Genomic DNA, 26,827 nt, shown 5'->3' with positions numbered 1-26,827 from the left:
TGTGCTCTGTACTGCTGAGTCCAGTGGTGCTGCCTGTGTCCTGTGCTCTGTTCTTCTAAGGCCATTGTTATTTTAAAATTATTAAAAAATCATAAAAAAATAAAAAAAATAACAAAAAAATTATACAAAAATAATTTAAAAAAAAGATAAAAAAATTATTTGAAAAGTATAAAAAAATTTTTTAGTGCAATATATTCTTGCAGTCCAGAAATATTAGTACTGCAATATTTACCTACGTTCACTGTTCTTGCAGTCCAGAAATATTAGTACTGCAATATTTACCTACGTTCACTGTTCTTGCAGTCCAGAAATAATAGTACTGCGAAATTAAAATACGTTCACTGTTCTTGCAATCCAGAAATATTAGTACTGCAATATTTACCTACGTTCACTGTTCTTGCAGTCCAGAAACATTAGTACTGCAATGTTTACCTACGTTCACTGTTCTTGCAGGCCAGAAATATTAGTACTACAATATTTACCTACGTTCACTATTCTTGCAGTCCAGAAATATTAGTACTGCAATATTTACCTACGTTCACTGTTCTTGCAGTCCAGAAATATTAGTACTGCGAAATTAAAAAACGTTCACTGTTCTTGCAGTCCAGAAATATTAGTACTGCAATATTTACCTACGTTCACTGTTCTTGCAGGCCAGAAATATTAGTACTGCAATATTTACCTACGTTCACTGTTCTTACAGTCCAGAAATATAGTACTGCAATATTTACCTATGTTCACTGTTCTTGCAGTCCAGAAATATTAGTACTGCGAAATTAAAATACGTTCACTGTTCTTGCAGTCCAGAAATATTAGTACTGCAATATTTACCTACGTTCACTGTTCTTGCAGGCCAGAAATATTAGTACTGCAATATTTACCTACGTTCACTGTTCTTGCAGTCCAGAAATATTAGTACTGCGAAATTAAAATACGTTCACTGTTCTTGCAGTCCAGAAATATTAATACTGCAATATTTACCTATGTTCACTGTTCTTGCAGGCCAGAAATATTAGTACTGCAATATTTACCTACGTTCACTGTTCTTGCAGTCCAGAAATATTAGTACTGCGAAATTAAAATACGTTCACTGTTCTTGCAGTCCAGAAATATTAGTACTGCAATATTTACCTACATTCACTGTTCTTGCAGTCCAGAAATATTAGTACTGCAATTTTTACCTACGTTCACTGTTCTTGCAGGCCAGAAATATTAGTACTGCAATATTTACCTACGTTCACTGTTCTTGCAGTCCAGAAATATTAGTACTGCGAAATTAAAATACGTTCTCTGTTCTTGCAGTCCAGATATATTAGTACTGCAATATTTACCTACGTTCACTGTTCTTGCAGTCCACAAATATTAGTACCAGAGATTAAACTATAATGGAGTACAAAAATTTGGAGGATAAAGTAGGGAAAGATCAAGACGCACTTCCTCCTAGTGCTGAAGCTGCTGCCACTAGTCATGACATAGACGATGAAATGCCATCAACGTCGTCTGCCAAGGCTGATGCCCAATCTCCTAGTAGAGGGCATGTAAAATCCAAAAACCCAAAGTTAACTTAAATTAGCAAAAAAATTAAATTAAAAACATCTGAGGAGAAACGTAAACTTGCCAATATGCCATTTACGACACGGAGTGGCAAGGAACGGCTTAGGCCCTGGCCCGTGTTCAGGACTAGTGGTTCAGCTTCACCCAAGGATCTAAGCCCTCCTCCTCCCCCCCCCTCCAAAAAAATAAAGAGAGTTAAGCTGTCATCAACAACACAGCAAACAACTCTGCCTTCTAAACAGATGACATCACAAATCCCCAAGGTGAGTCCAAGGGTGTTGGTGGTTGCGAAGCCTGACCTTCCCATCACTGTACGGGAAGAGGTGGCTCCTTCCACCATTTGCAGCACGCCCTCTGCATATGTTGGAAGGATCACCCACAGTCCAGTTACAGATTTGGCTAATGAAGGTGTGAATGTTGTACACTGGGAGGAGGATATTGATGTAGCTGGCGCTGAGGAGGAACTTGACGAGGAGGATGCTGATGTGGTTATCTTAAATGAGGCACCAGGGAAGGAAACAGTTGTTGTCCATGGGATGAAAAAGCCCTGGGCAGAAGACCAAAAAATGCACCTCTTCGGTCTGGAGTTATTTCTATCCCAATCCGGACAACAAATGTATGGCCATATGTACCTTATGTAAAGCTCAAATAAGCAGGGGTAAGGATCTTGGCCACCTAGGGACAACCTCCCTTATACCTCACCTGAAGAACCTTCATAATTCAGTGTTTAGTTCAGGACCTGTGACTAGGACCGTCAGCAGCCCAGGGACCCCTAAATCCCTTGGTCCTGTTGTATCCACACCAACAACACCCTCCTCATCAATTTCCTCCACCATCTCGATCAGAGATAGTCCTGCAGTCCAGAAATATTAGTACCAGAGATTAAACTACGTTCACTGTTCCTGCAGTCCAGAAATATTAGTACCAGAGATTAAACTACATTCACTATTCCTGCTGTCCAGAAATATTAGTACCAGAGATTAAACTACGTTCACTGTTCCTGATTGGTTTGTTAAAGTGCGAATGTCCTATTTCAACAACATCAGGGTGGGTGGGAGGGCCCAAGGACAATTCTATCTTGCACCTCTAGCAAACTCTTGCAAACTGCCATCATGTCTGCCACTGCAGTGCCACTCCTAGATGGGCCACGTGTTTGTGCCGCCCACTTGTGTCGCTTAGCTTAGACATCCAGCTACCTCGGTGTAACCTTTTGGCCTAAAAACAATATTGTGAGGTGTGAGGTGTTCAGAATAGACTGGAAATTAGTGGAAATGAATGTTATTGAGGTTAATAATAGTGTAGGAGTGAAAAAAAAACAAAAAAATATGGATTTTAGCACTTTTTATGCTTTTTTTAAAAAAAAATCAGAACCCAAAACCCAAAATCAGAACCAAAACCTTTCGTGGGGTGTTTTGGCAAAACAAATCAGAACCCAAAACCCCAAAAGTGGCCGGTGCACACCCCTACCAGTAATTTGTAAAGTGCCCCATCCCCCCTGCATCCAATTCATCTCCCATCCCCCCGTCATGACCCCCCTCAGCCCCAGTCTATCACCTACGCTCCCCCCATACATAGATAAACAGTACTTAACTGCTCTTCTACGCTGCAGGGTTCAGCCTCCGGGCGGCGCCTCTTATTTCTTCTTGCTCTACTGTCAGTGTGGGCATGGTGCGCAGTGTGCTGGTCAGTGAGGAGGTCTTATGAGACTATGTCATAGTCTTATGATACCTCTTCACTAAGCAGCATGCTGTGCACTGCGCCTGCACTGACACCAGGGCAGCTAACAGTATCAGATTTGCTGTAAGCTGCGCCCGCCTAACTTGAATGAAAGGGACCTGATCGCTGACATTAAGTAATAATCTTTGTTAGGGCCCCCCGGCTGTCCAAGGCCCCTGGGCTATAGCCAGGGCCGGATTAACCATAGGGCTAACTGGGCTACAGCCCAGGGGCCTATGGCATCCAGGCGGCCCTTGAAAGTGCTCAGCAGCAGTATTGATCGGTCGGGGGCTGGGGGGCACCCGGCGTGATCAGTGCTGCTGAGCACTTTCACTGTGGTCCTTCTCAGACGCGCTGTAGTCTCCTTACTGAGGAGATCTCGTGAGTCTCACTCTCATGAGATCTCCTCAGTAAAGAGCGTACAGCGCGCCGGAGAAGGAGGTAAGTGCCGGGGGGAGGAAGGGACGCGGGCAGCTCGGATCACAGGGGGGGGGCGCGGGCAGCTCGGATCACGGGGGGGGGGGGGGGCCTTAGCCCAGAGGCCTCCATTCCCTTAATCTGTATAGCCCAGAGAGACCAAAACGTTAATCAGGCTCTGCCTGTATGTATGCTTCTCTGGCATGTAAGAGGCTTTTTGTAAGGTTTAAAGATGCTAATTAATGAAACACGTTTCATTAATCTTCTATAGGAGTTTTGATTTTGACCTTAGCACCTTTTATTTTCATTCTTCAAAACAGGAGTCACATAGACAAGCAGAAGAAGAATGGGTGAGGCTCTTGCGATTCAGAACAATAGAATTAAAACAGCAATACAGAGTATTTTAGGTCAGGTCAGCCCAATGGCGTAGCTACCGCCCCTTGCAGGGAGTGCGGATTCTATGCGGCAAAGAGGTGAATAGAATTGCCATGCCCTCGCCAAAATTTTGTTATGGGGCTTGGGTATGCCATGTTCCATACATCATATACATATACATATACACCTGCATGTGCATATGACATGTAAAATGGCTAGACCCACCAGTCACCAATCTGAGCATGTAAATGTTAGCAACAGCACAAAATAATCAGACTAGGCTCTTGTCAAATAATGTGTCAAATGCACCTCTATATGATCTGTTCATGCATACAACTTATTTAAATACAGGAAGTATAAGCTTTTGAATATAGCAAAGAGGTGCCCATTCACAGGGTGATTTGGCTGCTCAGATTGACTGTCCAGCTTCCAAATCTATGTTGGTTTGATCATACACAAACATAGATGTGTGTCGACAAGTCTGGAACATCAAACTGTCTGTCACTCAGGCTGAATGGCCAGATCATATAGGGCACAGTTATAATGGTCAGACAATGACTGCATACATAGACATATGTAGTTATAAGTCATCTAGATTTACCAGGCATCAAAATTTTGATTGGCTCCAGCAATTTGTTGGTCCGAAGCACACTGCAATTTGTGCCCAGTTCTAAATCAATCGAATTGGCTAAAACATTGCAATGTGTATAGCCACTTTAAAATATAATATACAATATATTGAATAACTGGTTCAGAATATTTTTTTCTCCTTGAATCTGTTATCTACCATTCCTGATTGGTGTGCTGTTTCTTTTGATTGAGTATTATTATTATTTATTTATATAGCACCAACCAGAATAGAGAATATGTAGTCCTGCCTCATGTTAAGCCTACAATCTAAACACACACGCACACATACACTTGTTTTTATTGCATTGTGGGTACCCATGTCTGGAACATGCCACATGGGGAGATCCATTTACTATGTCCTGTCAAAGGACAATTAAATGCGTATGTTTAGTGACTCGGGGCCTGATTCATTAAGGATCTTAACTTGAGAAACTTCTTATTTCAGTCTCCTGGACAAAACCATGTTACAATGCAAGGGGTGCAAATGAGTGTTCTGTTTTGTACATAAGTTAAATACTGACCGTTTTTTCATGTAGCACACAAATATCAACTTTAAATGTCAGTGTACAAATAAGCTATCAAGTATTTGTGTGCTTCATGAAAAAACAGTCAGTATTTAACTTCTGTGCAAAACAGAATACTAATTTGCACCCCTTGCATTGGAACATGGTTTTGTCCAGGAGACTGAAATAAGAAGTCTCTCAAGTTAAGATCCTTAATGAATCAGGCCTTCTGTCACCACAGTTATCACTTTAGATTTTCAGTTTGACATAGACCAAAAGATTTACAGTTCACTGCCTTGTGGAGACAGTATCATGTATTCAGTTTGTCTGAGGACATCATATACAAGCACTACACTGACACCTAGTCATGTCATTCAAAACCTACCGTTGATGTCAAGTGGCACAGGCTGAGCAAAGACACATATACAGGATACTGTTTTTTCTAGGTTTGGGTTTGTCGCACCTGTGGTTTAGCTTATATTTCTTCATGTGTTGCTACCATGTCTTTTTCTGGTTGTTTGCATGGAATCAAACACTGCATCTTGTCCTTATTACCTCAGAGTTGTATGCAAAATTTACTATATTCCAAAGAATTTGAAATTGCATGCAGCTTTCCTTCAAGTGCTTGGGAAATTTAAATGCCCAGGCAACATTTATTTTTATTATTATTATTATTATTATTAATAATTTTTATTTAAAAGGCACCACTAGGTATCCGTAGTGCCGTACAGGGACAGACAGAAACACAATACAGGGAGAGACAGCACGGAACAGTTAACAAAAAGCACAGTAACTCGGAAGCTCAATGTACAGCTAGATGAGAGGTGAGAGCCCCCAGCGGTGTAGCTAGAGGGGTAGAAGGGCAGGAGGACCTCACGGAGGAGACAAGGAGCTGGAGAGCAGAGTTAAGGTGGTGGAGAACAGGAGGAGAGGAGGCCCTGCTCGAAGGAGCGTACAATCTAAGAGGAGGGTAGGACGGACAGAGACACAAGGGTAGGAGGAGGAAAGGGGGAGAATGCAGAGAGGGAGAGGGGGGAGAGGAGAATGACGAGGAGGGAGGCAGGAGGAGGGCAGGATAGGGAGGGCGGTAGGTGGGAGGCTGGAAGGAGGTTGGTTTCCTCCCCCCCCTGACCAAAAAAAAAAAAACCACGAGAGAGAGCTGCTGCGCAGCTCCGTTTCGGCAGCGCTGTCCTATACAGCAGCCGCAGCGCTGCCAAAGAAGCGTCCGCGGCGCTGCTGTATACAATACAGCACCGCCGCGGACGCTTCTTTGACAGCGCCGCGGCTGCTGTATAGGACAGTGCCGATATGGTGGGCACTGAGTTAACGCATGGGGGGGGGTTTCTGGAGACTCAGAAACCCCCCCTGCGTGCGCCACTGATAGGCCGGGCTATTTTTGAGTTCTGGACCGTCTGCACTTGCAATTATCCTTGTAGGGAGATTTCTGTGGGTGTTATTTAGAATAATTTATCTGTTATCCTTGAAGTTCAAATCTTCTTGTAACTGTAGGTTTAAATATTTTTTTCTTTGCACTCTGTATATAGCTTGTGATGTAAGTAGATCATATGTGATAAGATTTTTTTAGATAGCAGCAAATGCAGCACTTTTGCAAAAGAGTGTAGTGTAGAGCTCTTGGGTTGAATGCTGTTTTGTCTGCTGTCTATAGCCTTTAATATTTATACTTTGAATAGTTAGTTTATAGTTTTTGAAATAAGGAGTGTAAGTTCACAGCTTGAAAATAGTTCCTGTGTATATAGTGTGAGTCTTAAGGTGCAATTTTAAAGCTTTCAATGCTTATTGCTCATACAAGAACATCTTCCCAACCCTGCCCATGGGAACCATCCCCCACCCTAATATAGTTCTCCACTTCAGCCTCTTTCTACAGTGGATTGAGATACACCCATAACATCCATTTTTCACTCAATTCCAATCGGATCACCAATGATCTGCAACATGCACATTACTGTTACCCCCCCCCCCCAAACACACACTACCCTATGTTGCAAATGCATGCCCACTTCACCTACCGCTGTAAACAGGTCAATGTCCCCACAAGCATAGGAATACAAGTACACATACACTTACACAGACACACACATCATTTTTGTCAGATTAACCTACCAGTATGTTTTTTGACTGTGGGTGGTGTGATAATACTAGAGTGTTAGGACTTATGCTCAATAGGCAACCATAGTATCTAGGCGTTCTTTGTTCAAACAGGGAAGGACGAATGGAAGATACAACAGTTAAGACAATAATATGGAACAATTAAAACAACACCCAGTATGTTGCCAATTCCCACAGGAGTCCTTACAGTATATCGGAGTCATTTTATGTTAAGCCATTATTACTTTCAATTAACAAAATGTGGCTAATGGTCCTTCACAGTTACCTCACTAAGACAGAATACTCTTTATGGGATTTCTGTCTGGCCAAGATGTATTTCCGAACAAAGTGGTCCTGATGCAGTTGTCATGGTAACTGGTACTTAGGTCCACTGTATATTTCCAATAATGGCTTTCTCCGGCGAAGCTGTTTACAAGTAAATCCTGGACTAGCTGTTGTTTTTATCCCTTACAGTGTACTCTTCCAACACATCTATATATGGGAGGTGAGTACATCTGATTTTAACTGCATTTTAATATTGCTTCAAAGCGTCCGTGTAGGACCTGCATACAATGAGGTGCCCCTGATGCTGGGATGCAAGCTTAAATGTTGTGATCAAAATATGAACCAATACCTCATGTTTTCATTTTGCTAGATACACACAGATATGTAGTGTAAGGATAAGCGCTAACAACAACTGTCTTTTTATTTTGTCATTAATGTTACTCCTCTTGCTATGACCCGTAAAGGAGCAGATTTGTCGGTTTGGTCCTCAGAAGCTTCATAAGCTTTTCTTATATTAAAAAAAGGCTTTTTGTAAAGCACCCGTGCTCAAGTACCCTAATCTCGAGCAACTATTCATCATTGAGGTGGGTGCATCTGATCTCAGAGCCGGTGCTATCCTGTCATGGGTTAACCCCTTGGAAAACAAATTACACCCATGTGCATTCTTCTCATGAAAAATTCTCCTCAGCAGAGATGAATTAAAATGTAGGCAACACAGAATTGTTGGCCGTCTAGTTGACCGTCGAAGAATGGAGGCACTGGCTTGAAGGGGCAAGGTACCCCATTACTGTGTATATCGATCACAAGAACTTGCAGAATATTGAGTCTGCAAAAAGACTAAACTCAAGGCAAGCTCACTGGGCTCTATTCTTTTCCAGGTTCAACTTCAGTATAACCTTTTGGACCTAACGCCCTCTCTAGATGCTTTCTGCAACAACACCCTGAAGTGAAACCTCCAGCTCCAATTATACCTTCCACAAAAATTGTTGTTGTTCTAAACCGGAATCTGTCTATGCAGTTGAAATCATCTCAGAATCAGGCTCCATCGTAAACTCCGCAAAATATCTTGTTTGTCCCTAAGCATCTGATGCAAATGGCTTTTAGAGAATCGAATGAAAACCAGGAATCTATAAGAATTTCCAAGATCTGTCTTGTACCGTTTAGTGGCCTTCTGTCAGGCGCCATTCCTGCTTCCTTGCTGCCGTGCAGGGACAGTCGTCGGTCTTTTGGTGGCTTTTGCTCAGCAACAGGACACCTTTCCCCCAGCCGTACTTGCAGCACTACGGCACATGCTCAATCCATTTGCCAGGCAATGGGACACGATCCTGAGCTCTGGCGGCGGTGACATCACCTGCCGCGTGAGACTCCTAATCAGCCCCTAATTAGCCTGCCTCATTATTTAAGGAGACTCTGGCACCATTAGGATGTCAAAGTATTAGGTATCCCCTGCTCCAGCTCTCCTCCTTGTTCCTGTATCCTGCACCTGGTAACCTTTTCACTGTTCTCACTATCTGGTTATCCCCTGGTTCCTCACTCTGCTTTGTTTGTGACTACTCTCTTAGATTCCGATTCCTGTACTTCTGCTACCATTTGGCTTCTGACCTCTGGCTTCCCCAACCACTCTTTGGATATCAAATCTGTACTTTATTCCTGGCTGGCTTAAACTCAGACTGTCTGTGTATATTCTTTGTTCACCTAGCTACTTCACTAGTAACTGACTTAGAGCACCATGTCCTGCACTTCCCATGCAGCAAAGTCCAAATCTCCTTGCGGGGTTCCCTGGTGAACACAATTGGCGCATTAGACTCCACATCTCCTAGCTCAGTAGTGTAAATACTTGCAAGTAACTACCATCTCCTACCTATATCAGTGATACCTTCTATGAGGAAGGACAGAAAGGAATGTATTCAAGCCTGTGATAAAAGTGCTAAAAAAAGGAGCCTTAGTGGACCCCCCATGGGACATCTTCTGCCACTCCCTATTCCCAGTAAGCTATGGACATTTATTTCAATGGATTTCAATGTTTACCTTATTCCCTCTAAGGGGTTCACCACCATATGGGTGGTAGTTGACCACATTTTGTGCCTCTACATGGGCTATCCTCAGCCAAAGAGTTGGCTTTGTTATTCATCCAGAGCATCTTTAAATTACCATGTGATCCCTTCTAATTTTTATCTCTGACAGGGCTTCACAGTTTATAGCTAGATTCTGGTGATCATTCTGCTCAAGCTTAGATGTGGAATTTAACTTTTCGTCCGCTTATCATCCTCAAACTAATGGACAAACTGAGAGGGTTAATCGAGTACTTATTCAATATCTTAGAAGCCAAGAAAAAAGAATGGGTAAGGCCGCGCTACCTTCAAGATGTATATGCAGCCACAAATGAGAACCTAGAGGTGTGTGGAGGGAAATCCCCACCCTCCCAAAGAGATAATGTAGAAATCGGAAATAGGTTCTGGGCACATAAAGTAAATATATGATTTATATTGGGATTTATTTCTTGTACAAAACATACATAAACATATTCCGGCCGGTACAGATATAGATAAAATAAAATATTGGAATAGGCACAATGGCTTCCAATGTGGTTCAAGATTGTAATAAAGCATAAAAGTCCCAACTCTTATTGAGGTACTTCTAATGTGATCAGAATAAAAGAGTAAACTCGTAGTTCAAATATGATGATATCAATCCAGCTAGGCATGATTGGAGTCCATAAAAGTTATAAACGTGAAGGGGTGTACAAGGTGGATCAATAATGCTGGTATGCAGGGATGTGTATCAAATGAATATAAAATGCATATAAGTCCAGACGGATACGTAACCATAAATGTCCAAATGCTGTGTACGTATAGAAAGTTCAATGAACTTACATTTCATTGAGGGCACGGCCAGTCGGGGATAATGTTCTCCTCCTGTGGTTTAGGTGCTCTTTTTCCTCCCAAATAACGGGTGGACATTGCCTGTAGTCGGAGTCTGTTCGGGGAGTGGCGCATGCGCGCTCTATTCGTATATCCGCCGACTGAATCTGTCTTGCTGCTGCCGTCAATGTAGTAGGGACATAGGTTGTTATAGCATGTTAGAGATGATTCAAAGCAATGATTCTCGATCGTGCGAGTCTTGGTAGGTGTGTGGTGAAGATAAAGATATCAGCCAAAGGGGCACATTTATCAATATTCACATAAAGTGAAAAGTAGTTTTCAATCCTTATCGCAATGATAAGGATTGAACTATTTCTCACATTTATGTACAACCCTGCACAGAAACAGCAGTTTTTCGGAACTGATGTAAAAAAACTGTAAAAAAAAAAAAGATGTAAAAAAACATACTTACCCCCCTCTTCGGAAGCGCTGTCTCCGGGTCTTCTCCTCGTTCTTTTCATTCTTCAATTGCGCATGTCCAGTTCCAAGAACTGGACATGCGCGCAAAGATCCCCTCTCTGTCTCTGCAACAATCGTTGCAGAGAGAGAGCGCTGAGTGACAGGGAGGGATCATGTGATCCCTCCACACATGCGCTGTCCAGCTCTGCTCTTCGGAGCAGAGCTGACAGCATTGGATTTCTTCAATTCTGATAATGTACGCCAGCTTCAGCTGGCGTACATTAACACAACAAGTTCCCGAAAAAAATATTTTTAAGACTGCGGCCAGGAGCAGTCACCATATTGTTGTATGGTGACTGCTCGCAAAAACGATGAGGAGTGCAAAGCAGCAGATATCCATGATATCTGCTGCGATGCACCTTTAATAAATTTGAGTATGAGACATCCCGGACTAATTTACACGGTAAGTGCACGATAGTGCACTACCGTTATTTCTTAAATATACCCCAAAGTGTGGTAGATACCAATGGGCTTCCACAGGGATTTTTGTAGACTTACAGGTCAACCTTGCCACGGGCAGAGAAACGTGTTAAGTGATGTAATCACTTTCAGTTAACATTGCTGTTTGGATGCTGGCTGACTTGCATGGGATTAGGAAAGACTGGATTCCTTAAACGTCCTTGTGTTCCAGCTCAGATAAGTGACTCCTCGCTAAGATTTGTGCATATATAAATGAGATTTTTTTTGCCAAGATTGGCTAATAAGAACTGTCATCCTATTAACGGAGATTGGAATGAGACACGTCTATTAATGCCTTGTGTTTATCGAATAAATCCACTATGGACGTTATCTTGAGATCAATCACTTAAGGTGAATTATAATACGTGCTCAAGGTATTTGACGTTGATATATCTGTGTACAGAGGATTCTACAAGATCTGTTCGATGTCTGATCTGTTCATCTGAGACTTTTCTTAACAGTATTGTCCTACTGGTTCACTAATAGGCAATGCTTCTTGAGGATTATATTGAGGAGTAAGGATATACGTATATTCATTTGTCTGGCCTTTTTCACAGAAGGAATTTAGAATGGCGCCTGCAGACTGCATATCTATACCGGTTTAGTGATTTCAATTAGCAATTTATTGTGGATATTATTGCACAATTTTTTACTATATGTATTTACATGTTTGAATATTTTACAATTATTGAATATATATCATCTACTATATCAGCATTTCCATTTTTTCATTATTTCTTGTTTTCCTAAGGGGCAATTTTAGTAGATTGCCCACTGGGAGCAGCAGATATAGTTAAGGTGTAATTTATTCTATTACTCTTATAGCTGTAAGTATCTTCTAGCGCCGATTTGGTTTATCATTACTGTAATTAATCTATATTATTAATCCATAAAATGTTTGCAGCTCTTCACAAATTCTTATTATACTACATCAAAAAGATAATAACTAAAGAGAAAATTATATTCATAACCTTTTTCAAAATTATTATTTCTACTAAACTTATAAAATAAATTATAAAATTAAAACTTATCTTACAGACAAGTCTTGCATCAACGTCTCTGTTTAAAATGGCCAACCTCATCTCATGCTTTCTGAACAGCATGTGGCACCCTGGAGGCCATTTTTCTAATTGCCTGCTTTATGCCACTCAAGATATGTGGCTATAAAACCAGTACAGTATACTTCTAATTAACACAATCATATATAAAGCATATTATACAATACAGTCTGTATAAATATCACCTTCCTGCCATATTGAATAACAAAACTGAAATTATTACATGTCCTGTTTTACTGAGTCCCATAATTCCAGGAGTCACTAGAAGATCTAGCCATATTGTTCAATTATATTGTTATCTTAACCATATATTTACAGTCCGGGGCAAACACAGGATTTGTAGAGGGGGGTTTCCACACCACGTCGCCAGTGGGCGTGGCCAGCATGCATGGGGGCGTGGCTATAATTTTAGACAGTGCTTGGCTGCTCTCCAACTCTTCCTATCCCCATAATATACATGGACAATGCTGCGTGGACTACTGTTGGGTGCACGCAGCTCTCCCTTTTCAAGCAGAGCTGTGTGAACCGGGGGCAGGGTCCAGCCAACTCATTTATACAGTGCCCCAGGCTTGGAGGGGGGTTTTCCATGCACTAGGAACCCCCCCCCCTCCCGTTTTACCTATGGCATGTGCTAAAATTGGACTTTATAAGATCTCTTTAATGTCCTATTTCTTTGAGACCCATTTTGATAATAAAAAAAATAACCAAGTCTCTCGGCGGTGACTTCATAGAGGAGTGACCGATTCTAAAGCAAAACTAGATCACTCTCAGCATCATGCCAGTTACAATACAGAATACAGTGTATTTTATTAGGAGAAAGCATTTGGAATTTCATATAACCACATTATAGTCGCCAAGTAGTTTGATATGCTAAGCATTGGTTCTAATTAATTATAACAGTTATAGGCGAGTTGCAGCCGAGATGGTATTTAAGCATAAACATGAAGACCGTTAACGATACAGAGTTTGACACAGATGAATAGGGATAGAGTTCCAGAGGTAAGCAGCAGACAGGGAAAGGTTTGAGAAGCGACAGAGAAGCGGGATAAGGACACACAGAGGAGTGAAGGAGATTTTCCACTGAAGTCTTCTTGTATTTGGAAATAACAGAGTAAGAAATTTGTCCAGCAAGGAAACTAGACACCGAATTAACATGGTACATGATTTAATAAGTGGTCTTAAATTCTAGAGACTCAGAAACCCCCCCTGCGTGCGCCACTGACAGTGTTACACAATACTGTCTGTATTTCTAACTAGTAGCCATTACACATTGTCCAGTACTCTCCATTAGGGAGAGGTCTATAACACAAGCTATATTATAGGCACAGTCAAATAAAATGTATTTCAATATATACAATGTATACAATCTTTCCCAAGTAAGAATTTCCCAAACACTTAAACTAACTTATTTTATTTAATTGTATCTTCCTAAATAACAATATGTAACAATATCTCTCAATCACTGACAAACTAACACTTCTTAAACGTTAGACCACATGGCTTATGGCTCTGTCAGATATTTTTTAGAAATAACTTTTTGCAATCTTCTTACAACACAGATATCCACAACAACCTTTTTTTTCCATCTAATATCTCTTAACAATCTTCACTTACTTACAAACAATGTAAGACATCTATTTAAAATATCTTTACAAACAATGTATTCACTATAATTTATTACAATGTTACAATATCACAGTCACAAACATTTCTACAAACCAAAGTACAATTCACATTCAAACACCACATCATTACTGACAATGTGATTTTTCCAATATACCAGCCCTTCATGTTGTCCTAATGCAGCTCCTATAGTTTATAGCTTTTACCAGTAAAACATTGCCAGTATACACTGGGTCTATACACTGCATATATTCAACATTTTTAACCAGTATATATTCCCTTATTAACACATATTAAAACAGCCCAGATGGGCCCATATACGTTACACTTTTCATGTGTCCAAATAGGGAGAGTGAGGTTCTTCGTGTGTCTGTGTAAGCAGGTCTCTGTAAAAAAAAAAAAATTGTGCAGAAGTTAATTACTGACACTTCTGGGGGAGGGACTAATGTAAGTGGTTGGAAGCCAATTGTTTTCATATGTAAATGTATTTGACCTCACAGACAAATGCTACTGTCTTGCTATATAAAGTGGGGAGGATAGAAACCAGTTTTATCAATGGCTACTTAAGGAAGGAAAATGAAATATATATATAATAATTGATTATGTATAATCTTCTTCAGCAGCCTTCTAATAAATTTGTCCACTAGAAAGATATGGCCCGGGTCCCAGCCAGAGATCTTCATGCTAAAACATTAATGGATAACTTCCATAAAAGAAACACTTGGAAACATCTGTATTGGGATCCTTCTACCCCTCCTCAAGAAGAATGTTAAAAATTTGGAGTTTTTCTGTTTGCTTGTTTGGTCTATCATCTGTGCAATTACTGCTACTACTATGTGTAGGATTCCTGTATGTTACGGCTAGCGGTTACTATCATGCACTTGTAGAACAAGATGGAGAGGTCTTCACCTATAGCAGCCACCTTTCCCATAGAGCTCGTTACACTCACAGGTACTCGGATGCCCCCAGGTCCTATACTCAGAGTAGTACAAGTTTATGTATGTACTGCAGCGCAGAGTAGCAGGTAAACAAAGCGTGGTCTAAGGTCCGAAGCAGATACTGTGGTCAGGAACAGGCAAGATGTCAGGGCTGGCAGCAAATAAGGAAGGTTCATAAACAAAGCAGACAGGGGAGGGCTGACAAGAGTCGACTCAGCAGCCTATTTTAATGGAAAACACAGGTGCACCAGCCCAAGGAGGTACACTAAGGGACCAGCCCGGGGGGCAGATGCACCCCCTGCCCCCCAGCCCAGGCTGCCACTGGAAGCAGAGGTCAGGGCAACAGGCAGGGAATCAAAAACCAAGGGTCATACACAAGCAATCCAATCCAAAAAAATAGATACAAGGCACAGGAGCAGGATAGTTAACAGGAACTGAGAACTATAACCGGCAGGGAGGCTGTTAATTAATTTCCCCAGTGCGCGTGTGCCCAACTGTCATTATAGCCAGGCCGCTGTCATTTTAGCCAGCTGTGAAAAACGTCACGGCTGTTCCCTTTTGACAGTCGAGAAGTATAGATGGAAGTTACAACCGGGATGCTAGAGGCAGCCGGAAACGAGCCGCGGCGACCAGCAGTGGACTTGCGGCTCGTGACACTGTAGTTCACAGATTCAACTAGTTGGTAGGGAAATAGTTACAAGCTTCATTCAGCTCTCAGTCTAGCAGCCTCAGGTGTGCAGTCACCTATCACACTAATGCAGCTAATCATCCTGCAGTTCTGTTTGGTGCTGCTGCCTCTATAGACTTCTTCCCGGCAGCATATCCTGCTTGACCCAATGTGCCTTGTGCCTGTTCTGCTACCAGTGTTTGACCCGGATTGTTTACAAGAATTGCTGTCTTCTCCACTACTGACTCTTGGCTTTGTTAAATGGATTTGATCTTATATCTCTACCTATCCTGACCCCTGGCTTGTTTAAAGGATTCCGCTGTCTTCTCTACTTGTGATCCCTGCCTGTCTGACTCTGCGTTCCTCCAACTACATTTTGGTTGCTCACTACCTGTTACCGTGAGCTGTCCACTCCATCAGACAAGTGCCAGACTGCCTGTCTGGCTCAGTGTTCGGCTAATATATCCTGATTGCTCATTACCTCCACGATTTTCTGTTCTCTCCATCGGGCAGGTCAACAACTGCTACTACCCAAACCTAAGTCCTAGGGGCAACCGAGTACTGTGGAATGTAACAATTTCTTCACAAAGGGGGCTGCTAAAGGAGAACATCTAGCGAAGTGGTTCTAGAAGTTGAGGATATCACGCTACTCTGCCCTTTGCAAGATTCAGGTATAACAAATGAGCTGGTAAGATTCAAAGCTCTAACACCAGGCTCAGTAAATCCTCAAAACACTCGGAACTTCCATTGCAGGGTCCTTTTAACATGTCCAAAATCCCCATGAGGAAAATTTCCATCCTGTAAAAGTCATTCTAAGGTCCTGTGAATGGCTGAGAGATGACCAAGGGTTGGAAATGAGTAGGATGGATGTTAGTCATTTCCCCTGCTGAGATGAAGCCCAGAAGTCTGACAGAATCTGAAAGGAAACAATAGTTGCTTAAATTAATGTACACAGGACTTGGTCCTAGCTGATGAAGTGCAACTCCCTCTTTAAACCCCTCGGATGCTATTATGACTTGGAAAGGGTTTTAGTGGCTTCAAAACTCCTGTCCTCATGGTTGGAGGGGGTAGCCAGAAACAGTGTTGCAGCCCCCTTATATTCGAACTGGTCCATGTGCAGCCCACCTGGCTATATTTAATAATAAAAGTTTTAACAGTACCAATTGGTTCCACAATGATGATCCAAGGCTAAATACAGTCTCTTAGTTCACAGTAACGGATGGGAGATGACAAACAGTCATGGTAATAGCGTCAGTTGCCCCAAAGCTATCTGACCCTTTAATACTTGGCAGAGAGTTTCAGCTGTTGAAAAAGATCCTCCAGGAGCAAGACCAGCTGGATATCTCGGCAATTGAACCACCATCTAAAGGTCCAACTTTATCAAACAAGCTTGAGTGAAAGGGAGAGAAAGTGTCATGCTCTGCCACAAAACCTGAACAGAGTACTGTTCAGGAGAATAAACCTCCACCAACTAAATGGATGGTAAAAATACAAAGGCAGGCTAGGCAATTTCCAATGCAGAACTGGTTCCTGTCATCATTTGTTAGCGAGAGCTTGGGTGAAGCTGCCACGTCTCCCAACAAAGACTCAGATTGGTCAATGTTATCCAACTTGTTTCTACTGAGAGATTTGGCCGAAACCAACTTGGAGATGCTACCTTTGCAAATGTCTATAAAAATGTCATTGAGATAAATTAGGTAGAAATGGCTGACAGGCCTTCAGAAGGTATTGCCTATTAATTTCTGAAAAATGATTTGCTGCATAGAATTTCTAAATTTCAAGATAAAATTGTAGAGCAATTGTTCGTGTCACAAATCCATGTACCACTTGTACTTAATGCTGCACATACACATCTGTGTGGGAGACACTTGGGAGAAGACAAAACCTGGGAGTCTATATTACTCAGGTTTTATTAACCAGGGCTGTACGATGCAAAAAAGAAGTTTTGCCCGACTTGTCTGGTATGTCAGAGAATTTATCCAACGTCGGACCCATTCCAATGGTATAGACCCAGTAATATAAAATCCAGTACAATAGCAAAAGAACTCCACCTGTACTGCACCTGGTTGAGTATTCCCAAATAAATCTTGACTGATCAGTGTATTCTCTTTATGACCCACATCATGAAAGAGCTGTGCCGGTTGTTAAGGGTGCAGTAGCGCAGGAAAAATGGGACTGGCATGTGTTGTTACCCTATTTATTTTTCACAATGAGAGAGGTGCCTCAAGCATTCACAAGATTTAGCTCCTGTTATATGGCAGACAGCCAAGGGGCATTTTGGATGTTCTTAAGGTGGCCTGGGAGCAACACTGTGAAGAACCCATGTGGTGCAAGCAAGACAGAAATAGAACTATGAAAAGTCAGCTGTAATTGGGACTTTCCGACCTGGTGACAAAGTTCTGGTACCCACACAAGTGAGTAAACTCTTCACACATTGGCAGGGGCGCCGTAGGAGGTGGTTCAGACTGTTGGGCTTGTTAATTATAAAGTCAGGCAGGAGGAAACCAATCCAGACATATCATATCAACTTCCTGAAACCAATGCATGAGAGGGAGGAGTCACAAACCGCATTAATAAACGCAGTTTGCAGGAAACAAAGTTCCCATAAGGGACGATCTGTCGCTGGAGCAGAGATGACAAATTGAGGAAATGGTTCAGAGGAACCTTGATGTGTTTTCTGAAGTATCTGGATTTACCAGTTGCATGGAATAGGATATAGTTACACCTCCAGGGGTTGTAGTGAGAGTAAGACCATACTGCATTCCTGAAGCTAGGCATACAGCTGTGAGACAGAAAATTAATAAAATGTTGGAACTTTATGTCATTGAGGAATCCAATAGCAACTTTAATAGCCCTGTTGTGTTAGTAACGAAGCCAAATTGAAGTATTCATTTCTGCACTGATTTTAGAAAGCTAAATGAAGTTTCCTGTTTAGACACATACTAGTGGCTAGAATTGAAGAGTTAGTGGAAACCTTGGCCAACAGTCAGTACCTTACCACATTAGTTCTGACCAAAGGTTACTGGCAGATCCTCCTCATGCCATCTGCCAAGGCTAAGACAGCCTTTTCAACCCCAGATGGATTATTTCAGTATAAGGTACTGACTATCGGGGTTCATGGGGCTCCTGCCACCTTTCAGAGGGCCATGAATCTGCTCTTGACGCCGCACCAGGAGTATGCAGCTGCACACTTAGACGATATAGTAATACACTCCCATGGTAGAGGGTCACATCTACCCAAGGTGCAGGCAATGTTGGCATCAGTCAGGTTGGCGGTCTGACTGCCAATCCTGAGAAGTGTGCATTGGTCATGCTAGAAGCTAAATACTAAGGGGGTGACTTCACCTTATCCTACCACATGCTTCAAGTGGACAAAGTGTAGCTTGTCAGAGACTGGCCTAAACTGGTGTGGAATACCCAGCTGAGAAATTTCCTGAGCATAGTAGTGTACTATTGCCGGTTCATGACGAACCTTGCCAACAGAGCTGATCCTCTTACTGAGCGTCTTAAAAAGTCTTGTCCAGACAAGTTGAACTGGCAGCAAAGGCTGTCTAGCAAGATCTTTAAGTAGCTCAGCACCAATACTCCAAGCACCAGTCTTCAACAGGAGATTGTATCTACAAATTAATGCAACTGGAGTGGGTTTGGGAGCTGAGCTCTCACAGAGGTTTGATGGGATAGAGAAACCCATACTCTTTAAAAGCTGCAATATTCCGCCACGGGAGAAGAAATACTCCATGGTAGAACGTGAGTGCTTAGCAATCAACTGGGCCACAGAGGCAGGGGAATGCAGAGTATCCTATCTAACGCTACACACGAGCGTCATAGAGTGGGCGGGCTTATCCCTTTATAAAGCCAATTGGAACCGTCAGTCTGGTTGCCTCGTTAAAGCTCATAAGCGAAACGCGCGTTGGCGTTCACGCTGAGCCTGTGTGCTATGTCCTCACTAGTTAATAATTAAGAGTATCTGTGTTTTACAACAATATAATCTCTTATATTCATGAAATGTATCATAGGGTTTAGCAGTCCAAGAATCACTACCAATAGGTAGCGATGTATTCAGCCAGATAATTCAGCGCTATAATACACCAAATAGAAGATATTAGGGTGAATTTACAACAATCTATACAGTCAGTCTAGAACCAAGGGGCTCTATAAGCTGGTGGACATATTAACCAGTGGACCTTCCTTAGACTATGTATATAGCACATTAGTCTCTACCCTTATAACCAGTGAGTAGTGATACCCTGACAGGGATCACTTTTCTCACTGATGAATCATTAGATTTGTTATTTCCTCACTCCTTATAATAATAATAACGATTAGAGAGTGGTAATAAGGATTCATGTGGACTAGCTAAGTCTATTCAGTAGGCGGACACAAGCCTGCCTCCTGGTGGATTCAAAATAATAAGGTTTACCACAGCCCTGCTTATAATTACCCTGAGTTACTACGTATCATTAATACACTCCACTAAGTAATAAGAGGGATATACATAGCAACAGGCCAACATGGTAGTTTTCTACCTTTTTTAACTGATGTAATATTCAGGTCAATTTGCACCATATTTCGTATTTTAAACATTTCGCTTATTAATTTTAAATTTACCAATAAAGGTTGTTCATTTTAATATATACAAATGATAAAAAATTCTATTATCTGATAAAAAGAGTGCTCCTTTCAGTACTATTCCTTTTTTTCTCTTTTATGTATTAATGTTCCCAAACAGTACTGGAGCACCTCCCCGAACTATATTGGGTAATAATCATATCAATTGATACATAAGGGGTTCATAGCCTGGTGCTGAGTACACCCCAAACTAGGGCCACAGAGGCTGTCAGATACTACTTTCTGGGTACAAGCTACATTGGTCACTGATCATTCACTGTTGAAGCGGATGCATAGGAACAAGGAAGTGACTGCCTGGTTAATTTGGTGGTTCCTAGCGATCCAGCCCTACAATTATACAGTGAAGCATAGGCCCGGGAGCCTGCATAAAAACTGAGATGTCCAAATGCGCTCTCTGTGGTGTCCCCTTCACCGAGGTTGATGACACTAATGGGAGGGGTATGTGACAAACTTATTTGCCTACTATAGATGGATAGGTACAATGCAAAGGAGTCTGCATACAGGATTAAATTCCCTCAGGGATTCTCTTGCAGCACACAAACACACAGGTTCACCACATGGGTGTAATTGATTTGTTTTCTGTGATTGGTTTGCAGTGCTTGGGTGGAGGATAAAACACTGTTTTTGCAGGTGGGGCAATAGATGTCAGCCAGTTGTCTAGTGAGTGTTGCCTGGTGTCAATCTCATAAATGGCAACTCTCCCGGAAAGTTCGGGAGACTCCCGAAATTCGGGTCAGTCTCCCGGGCGAGCTGGCATTTCTCCCGCATCCTGGATTTCACAGAGAATCGCGTCATTTTGGAGGGCGGGAGGGGGCGGGACGAGGTCAATCGCGTCATTTTGGTCCTGCCCCCCGCAGCTTAAATTACGGTTTCGCGGGGGCGGGGCCAAAATTACGCTATTGGCCTCGTCCCTCCCCTTCCTGCCCTCCAGTCACGCCTCCTCTCCCGGAAACTTGTTTCAAAAAATCTGCTGTGCACTTTTGTAACATGTGCAATTTTGAAAATGCTTGACTAGTTAAATGACCTTGAAAGGCTCTTATATCTTTGAGTTTGAGTCTTATAATTGTAGCAGACATTAAGAGCGATTACTTCCCAGCAGATGCTCTGTGTCTTATATGCTGATCTTATCTGATATCTGTTTTTATGTAATGTTCAATGCTGTCATTTGCACAGTGTGATATTGCATTTTTTTATGTAAAATTTGACTATAGTTTAGTTCACTATGGGAAGAGACAGCATGCTGTGGAACACTTGATATCTTAGTATAAATAAAAGTGTTTGTTACCATCAATTAAATTTTTGCCATATTGAGATGAATAGGAGATAATTTTAGGATTGCCTCTTTATATTGGACTATCAAATTTGTATTAAATAGTTATTAAATAAATTGTTAATAATAATTATGCAAGTATTTGTAAATTATACTGAAACAACTGTCTCTTCCTCTTTCATCCCCAGGTGCCCTGCAAGACCTGAACCATGCAGTGGAACTGAGTAGAGGGAAAGGTGTTGCAGGATGTCAGGCTCTGGTACAGCGAGGACTAATTCTGCGCCTAAAAGGAGATGATGAAGCAGCTAGAAAAGACCTTCAGAAAGCAGCCAATCAAGGCAGTGATTTTGCCAAACAGCAGTTAATTCTCCTAAACCCATATGCTGCTCTCTGTAACAGCATGTTGAGGGACATGATACAAAAACTGCAGGAACCAGATATGCAAATGTTCTGATAGTATTTTGCAGGCTAATGAGAAGCATGCAACATGAAGGATAGACAAATTTTATAAGCACATCACATCCAGGTTAGGAATTTCTAAGTAATTTGAAGTGCACAGTGTCCACTTTCTCAGCTCATTTTATGAAATGACCACATACAAAGAGTGAAAGTTCCTATTATAGCTGTAATTATTTTATGTGAGACAGCAGAAACTTAAAATTGAGGCTGTACCTATATTTTTTGGTGTCGCATAGATGAAAATAACAATTCCTTGCTGTTGCTGGTGTTAAGTGCGTATTGTCGCTAACCAATAACGATTGTCGAACCTCGATTTGTGTTTCCAAAGCACAAAGATTTATTCGCATAAAGTAGTATAATATGTTCAAGCGAAGTGATAATAAATACAGCCGTTACTTATCGCAGGCGCTCTGGATCCAGTGTGCAGTCATTCAATCCTGAAGTCTGGGGACAAGATGTCTGAACACTAGATGAGAAGCTGCTGCTTATATGCACACAGAAATACAGTAATACAATGAAGATGGTATAGCTTGCTTCTATTGGTCCAGGTTTCAGGAAGGTCCAAGGGGTTGTCAATCATTGGCTAGTTCATCCTAAGAAATCCAAAGGAGGGGGTCATCTCTCCAGGGGGTATGCTCTGCTCTTCCCACCAAGATTCCTTAGTCTTAAGTAGTTCATAATTCCCTATCATTCATAATTTGCGTATGCACTCTGCGATTCCTTTGCAGAGTGAACCAAACAGTAGGAAATGTTAAGAGGTTTATTATGATACCACTCATGATATGATTCCTTCAACCTGTTCCATATATTTCACTAATATGCTTGTAACTTTAATATAACACATAAATACTACTATATTTCGACATAACTGACTATGTGTTGCAACTACCATTAATGTGTACTATTTTATAAGTATGCGTGTTTGTGCGAATGTATGGTAAAAGACCAAATACTGTTGCTGCCACGTGTAGTAGCTGCGTACGCCGTAGCGTGCCCTTGTACGCCGTAGCGTACCGTACACATCTTTTCAGACAAAGACAACCAAGTTTGCTCGATTTTAATTGAAATGACTTTATCCAATTTGATGACTTCGACACTGGTATCATTGCCCAAAGAAGATTTGCATGAGGCAAATCATACTATATATCCCAAATACTGTCATGGTTGTAAATTGTATATACTAGTTTTGAATATTATAAAATGTATTCTTATACTGAGTCTACTGCAGTTTAGTTTTAGCTGAGAGTTCCTTGTATTATATTTTCACTAAATCGATAGTATCTATGAAAAACTCTATATAGAATAAATATAAGTAAATGTTTGCATGGCTTATTATTTTCCTTTATTTGACCCTCAAACTGCGAACACCCTTCCCTTCAGAACCCATACTGTGTATTGTATCATTTGTTTTTGCAATTTATTGTTCAATTCTCCCCACTTCCCTTTACTTCTTTATGCTGACTATAAATTACTTATACAGATAAGTCTACTTTCAATGAGAATAACAAAACACAACATAACAACATATTGGCCCTGGGCCCCCTGCCATTTATTTGTTTAAGAGGTACCATGCTCACCAGGGCCGTCTTTCCCATTGGGCACAATGGGCAGGTGCCCGGGGGCCCTGCAGCCCAGGGGGGCCCGTCGGAGGCAGCAAAAAAAACCAAAACCTGAAAAAAAAGAAGAAAATACTTCACGCCCGCCCGATATCCATTGCGGAGTGCGACGGAGGAGGAGACCAGGGAGGGAGCCGGATCGCCAGCTGATTGCAAGGTAAGTATTTTCTTCTTTTTTTTCAGGTTTTTTTTTTTTGCTGCCTCTGACGGGCCCCCCTGGGCTGCAGGGCCCATATATATATAATCTTTTTTTTTTTTTTTTTTTTTTTTTTTGTATATATAAGGGCCCGGTGCACTGCTGTGCCCGGGGGCCCAAGATGTTCTTAAGAGGGCCCGGATACTCACTTCAGCTTCAGGTATATTGTTGATACTTGTTGTCAGTGGTGGCTAAGATGATCTTTTGCCCTGGGCTGTACATATGCTATGGGCCCCCACCTAAATGCAAGTCTCGACTGCATTTAATATGTACTCAAGACATGTATGGTGCTACTGTAGGTACCTCTATCCTGGCCCTGGGTCACATTATAAACCCCCATCACTCAGTGGCACACATTATACCCCATCCCTCCTCTTGTCACATGCCCCCCATCTCTCTCTCCCTTTCTCACACATGCCCCTTCACCTTTACACTGCTGCTCACAAATGACTCCGACCATGCCTCCCATTGTTACATATATGTTACTATCAGTTTTAATGGAACTACTATACTACTAAATCAGCTCTCCATTGCTTCTAGATAAGAGAGCAGATTCAGTACCCTACTCGCAGGGACTATCCATTAATCTGATTCTTGACTGTTGAACTAGTGAAAGAGGAGTCTAGTAATGGCAGGTGTGCTGTAGTATAAATATTATTATTGGGGTAAAAAATATATATATGTAACATTGGGAGGAAGGGTGGTGGGGGTCACATGTGCAAGAGCAGAGAGGGGACATATGCCCATACCCTCTCCCCTTGTCACATATGCTCCTTCACCATTCTCCCCCTCGTCATGTATGCACAAACCCCACTACCCACACATAGCTGTGGTTTCTGGTGGAGGACAGTTCTTGTGTTCTTCACAGTAGTTCACACTGCTAGTGCACCTTGTGGGAAAGAATTGCAGAAAGCCATTGATTGCCACTGGCAGTATGCAGAGAAGAGCAGCAACCTCAAGCAGTAAAATAAAAATATATAGGTGGTAGCGGGTCCCCAGAGTGGATGAGCCAGATCTGTGGGCTCCCCTATTACCATGAGCCTCAGGCAGTCACCCTATTTCCCTTATTATAATCCTCTCCATCACCTGTTGTAAGCCCTGGAACAGTTTATGTGAAATTAAACTATTTATGTAGTAGTTCATTATGTATCGTCAATAGGTTTAACATACATTTATTAATGGATGTGTGTCTGTAAAGGCTGCAACATACATTATATTATAATTACAGAACTTTCACCACTGATGATTTTATATAAGTATCCTAATTTGCTGTGGCTTCGGTGTACGACACTGACCATGTATTTCCTATGATTTACACTATTCTCAAAAATCACAAAAGTCGGACAAACCCTCCTGCCAGTCTTATAATTACAGAAAGAGGCTCTTTGCTACACAGTAGCTACATGTCATAGCTATTTCAAAGGAGGAGTCTGAAAACAGTATATTTTTAAATAGAGTAAACTTTATAAGCTCTCATGTACACGGACCAACTAGTCTGATTAAAGCAGGAGGTAATAATAATACATTTATACATATGTTCTACAAGCAATAATCTTGGCCCCCTTGCGTAGAAGGGCGTCTAGCTTGGCATTTATACTTATTGGCTAACTAGAAGGGCGTCTAGCTTGGCATTTATACTTATTGGCTAACTATTAATTACGTGCACCTCTATTCAAAGAATATGCTTCCTTAATCGCTATGGGGTATATTTACTAAACTGCGGGTTTGGAAAAGTGGAGATGTTGCCTATAGAGTCTAGCTGTCATTTTGTAGAATGCACTAAGTAAATGAAAGTTAGAATCTGATTAGTTACTATAGACAAAATCTCCACTTTTTCAAACCCGCAGCTTAGTAAATATACCCCTATGTGTTAAAATATGAGGCCTTGTCTCTGAGGTTTATCTTGTCAATGTTTCTAAATAAGCACTAGTACGAGTCAGTACGGTCTTAGAGAAAAGGTACATTCCATGAAGCATGAAAGGTATAAACATTTACATTTTTTGCAAAACTTTGTTTCATTAAAGCTACAATATAGTTACAATAATGGCTGCTAGACTCCATTTTGTAATCTAGACTGAATATTCAAACCGTTTTACATCAATCCACCCTCTGATATCTCCGGTATCTTATAATTTGCTTGACCTACTATGTCACCTCTTCTAAATTTTTATAAAATGCTGGACATTTAGGTCTATTTTTTCTGACCGTGGTTTTTCATCTTTTTCTGTCCTTGCTTGCATAAGACACTAACTAGTATAGAAAGGCTTCTTATAATTCTATAAATGATCACTAGGAATACAAGACCTATTACTATATATTGTACTATAGCTGACATCCATTGGGATAAACCTGCGCCTACTAGACATGTCTGTCTAGTAATTTCCGTTGCCTCTTTCTGTAAGTCACACTTTTTTGCTAAATGCCCCTCAACCACATCATGTTGATCTGAAATAAAAGTACAACACTCTTGCTGTATTAATTTACATATTCCTTCCCTGTCTGCTAGTATCACATCAAGGACTTCTCGGTTTTGTAATGACACTTTCCTTATTTGAGCCAATTCTTCATTTAGATAGATAGAAAGTGATTCTTTAATTTCATTTATCACCTTATTTAAAATTTCTAACTATTGTTGCAGTCTGTCTGACAGTATCCCAACCCCTAGTTGAGCAAATAGTGCATATAAGAACTGATTGTTTTTGTTTTTGCATGCTAACCCTTTTTTCTGTACCTTAGGTACTTCTGGTAAACTATATCTATATCAAGGATAACTCGTGCTGAAGTTTAATAATAGGATGAAGGTGGTAATTGATATTTTCTGTACACTACAATCAGTTGTGATGAGATTAGTACGCAACAGAATAATGATTATTGCAAATAACAATATGCAAATAAGTTTAATGTATTAATTTTAGTCAATATAAAACATAAAGTTGTAAAGAGGCT

General features: G+C 41.3%; 1 protein-coding gene across 1 annotated transcript in view; it reads left to right on the top strand.

Moving 5' to 3' along the window:
* The window catches only part of TTC36 (tetratricopeptide repeat domain 36), a 47,947-nt gene extending 25,474 nt beyond the window's left edge, over positions 1 to 22,473 (top strand). Inside the window, exon 3 of the mRNA XM_075189723.1 lies at positions 21,799 to 22,473. Coding sequence (XP_075045824.1) covers positions 21,799 to 22,064 — 266 coding nt within the window. The 3' untranslated portion in view covers positions 22,065 to 22,473. The remainder of the gene's footprint in view (positions 1 to 21,798) is intronic.
* Positions 22,474 to 26,827: the final 4,354 nt, after the last annotated feature.

This window comes from Mixophyes fleayi, chromosome 11 (assembly GCF_038048845.1).
Source record: "Mixophyes fleayi isolate aMixFle1 chromosome 11, aMixFle1.hap1, whole genome shotgun sequence".
NCBI classification, from domain to species: domain Eukaryota; kingdom Metazoa; phylum Chordata; class Amphibia; order Anura; family Limnodynastidae; genus Mixophyes; species Mixophyes fleayi.
This window is presented reverse-complemented; position numbering and strand designations above follow the sequence as displayed.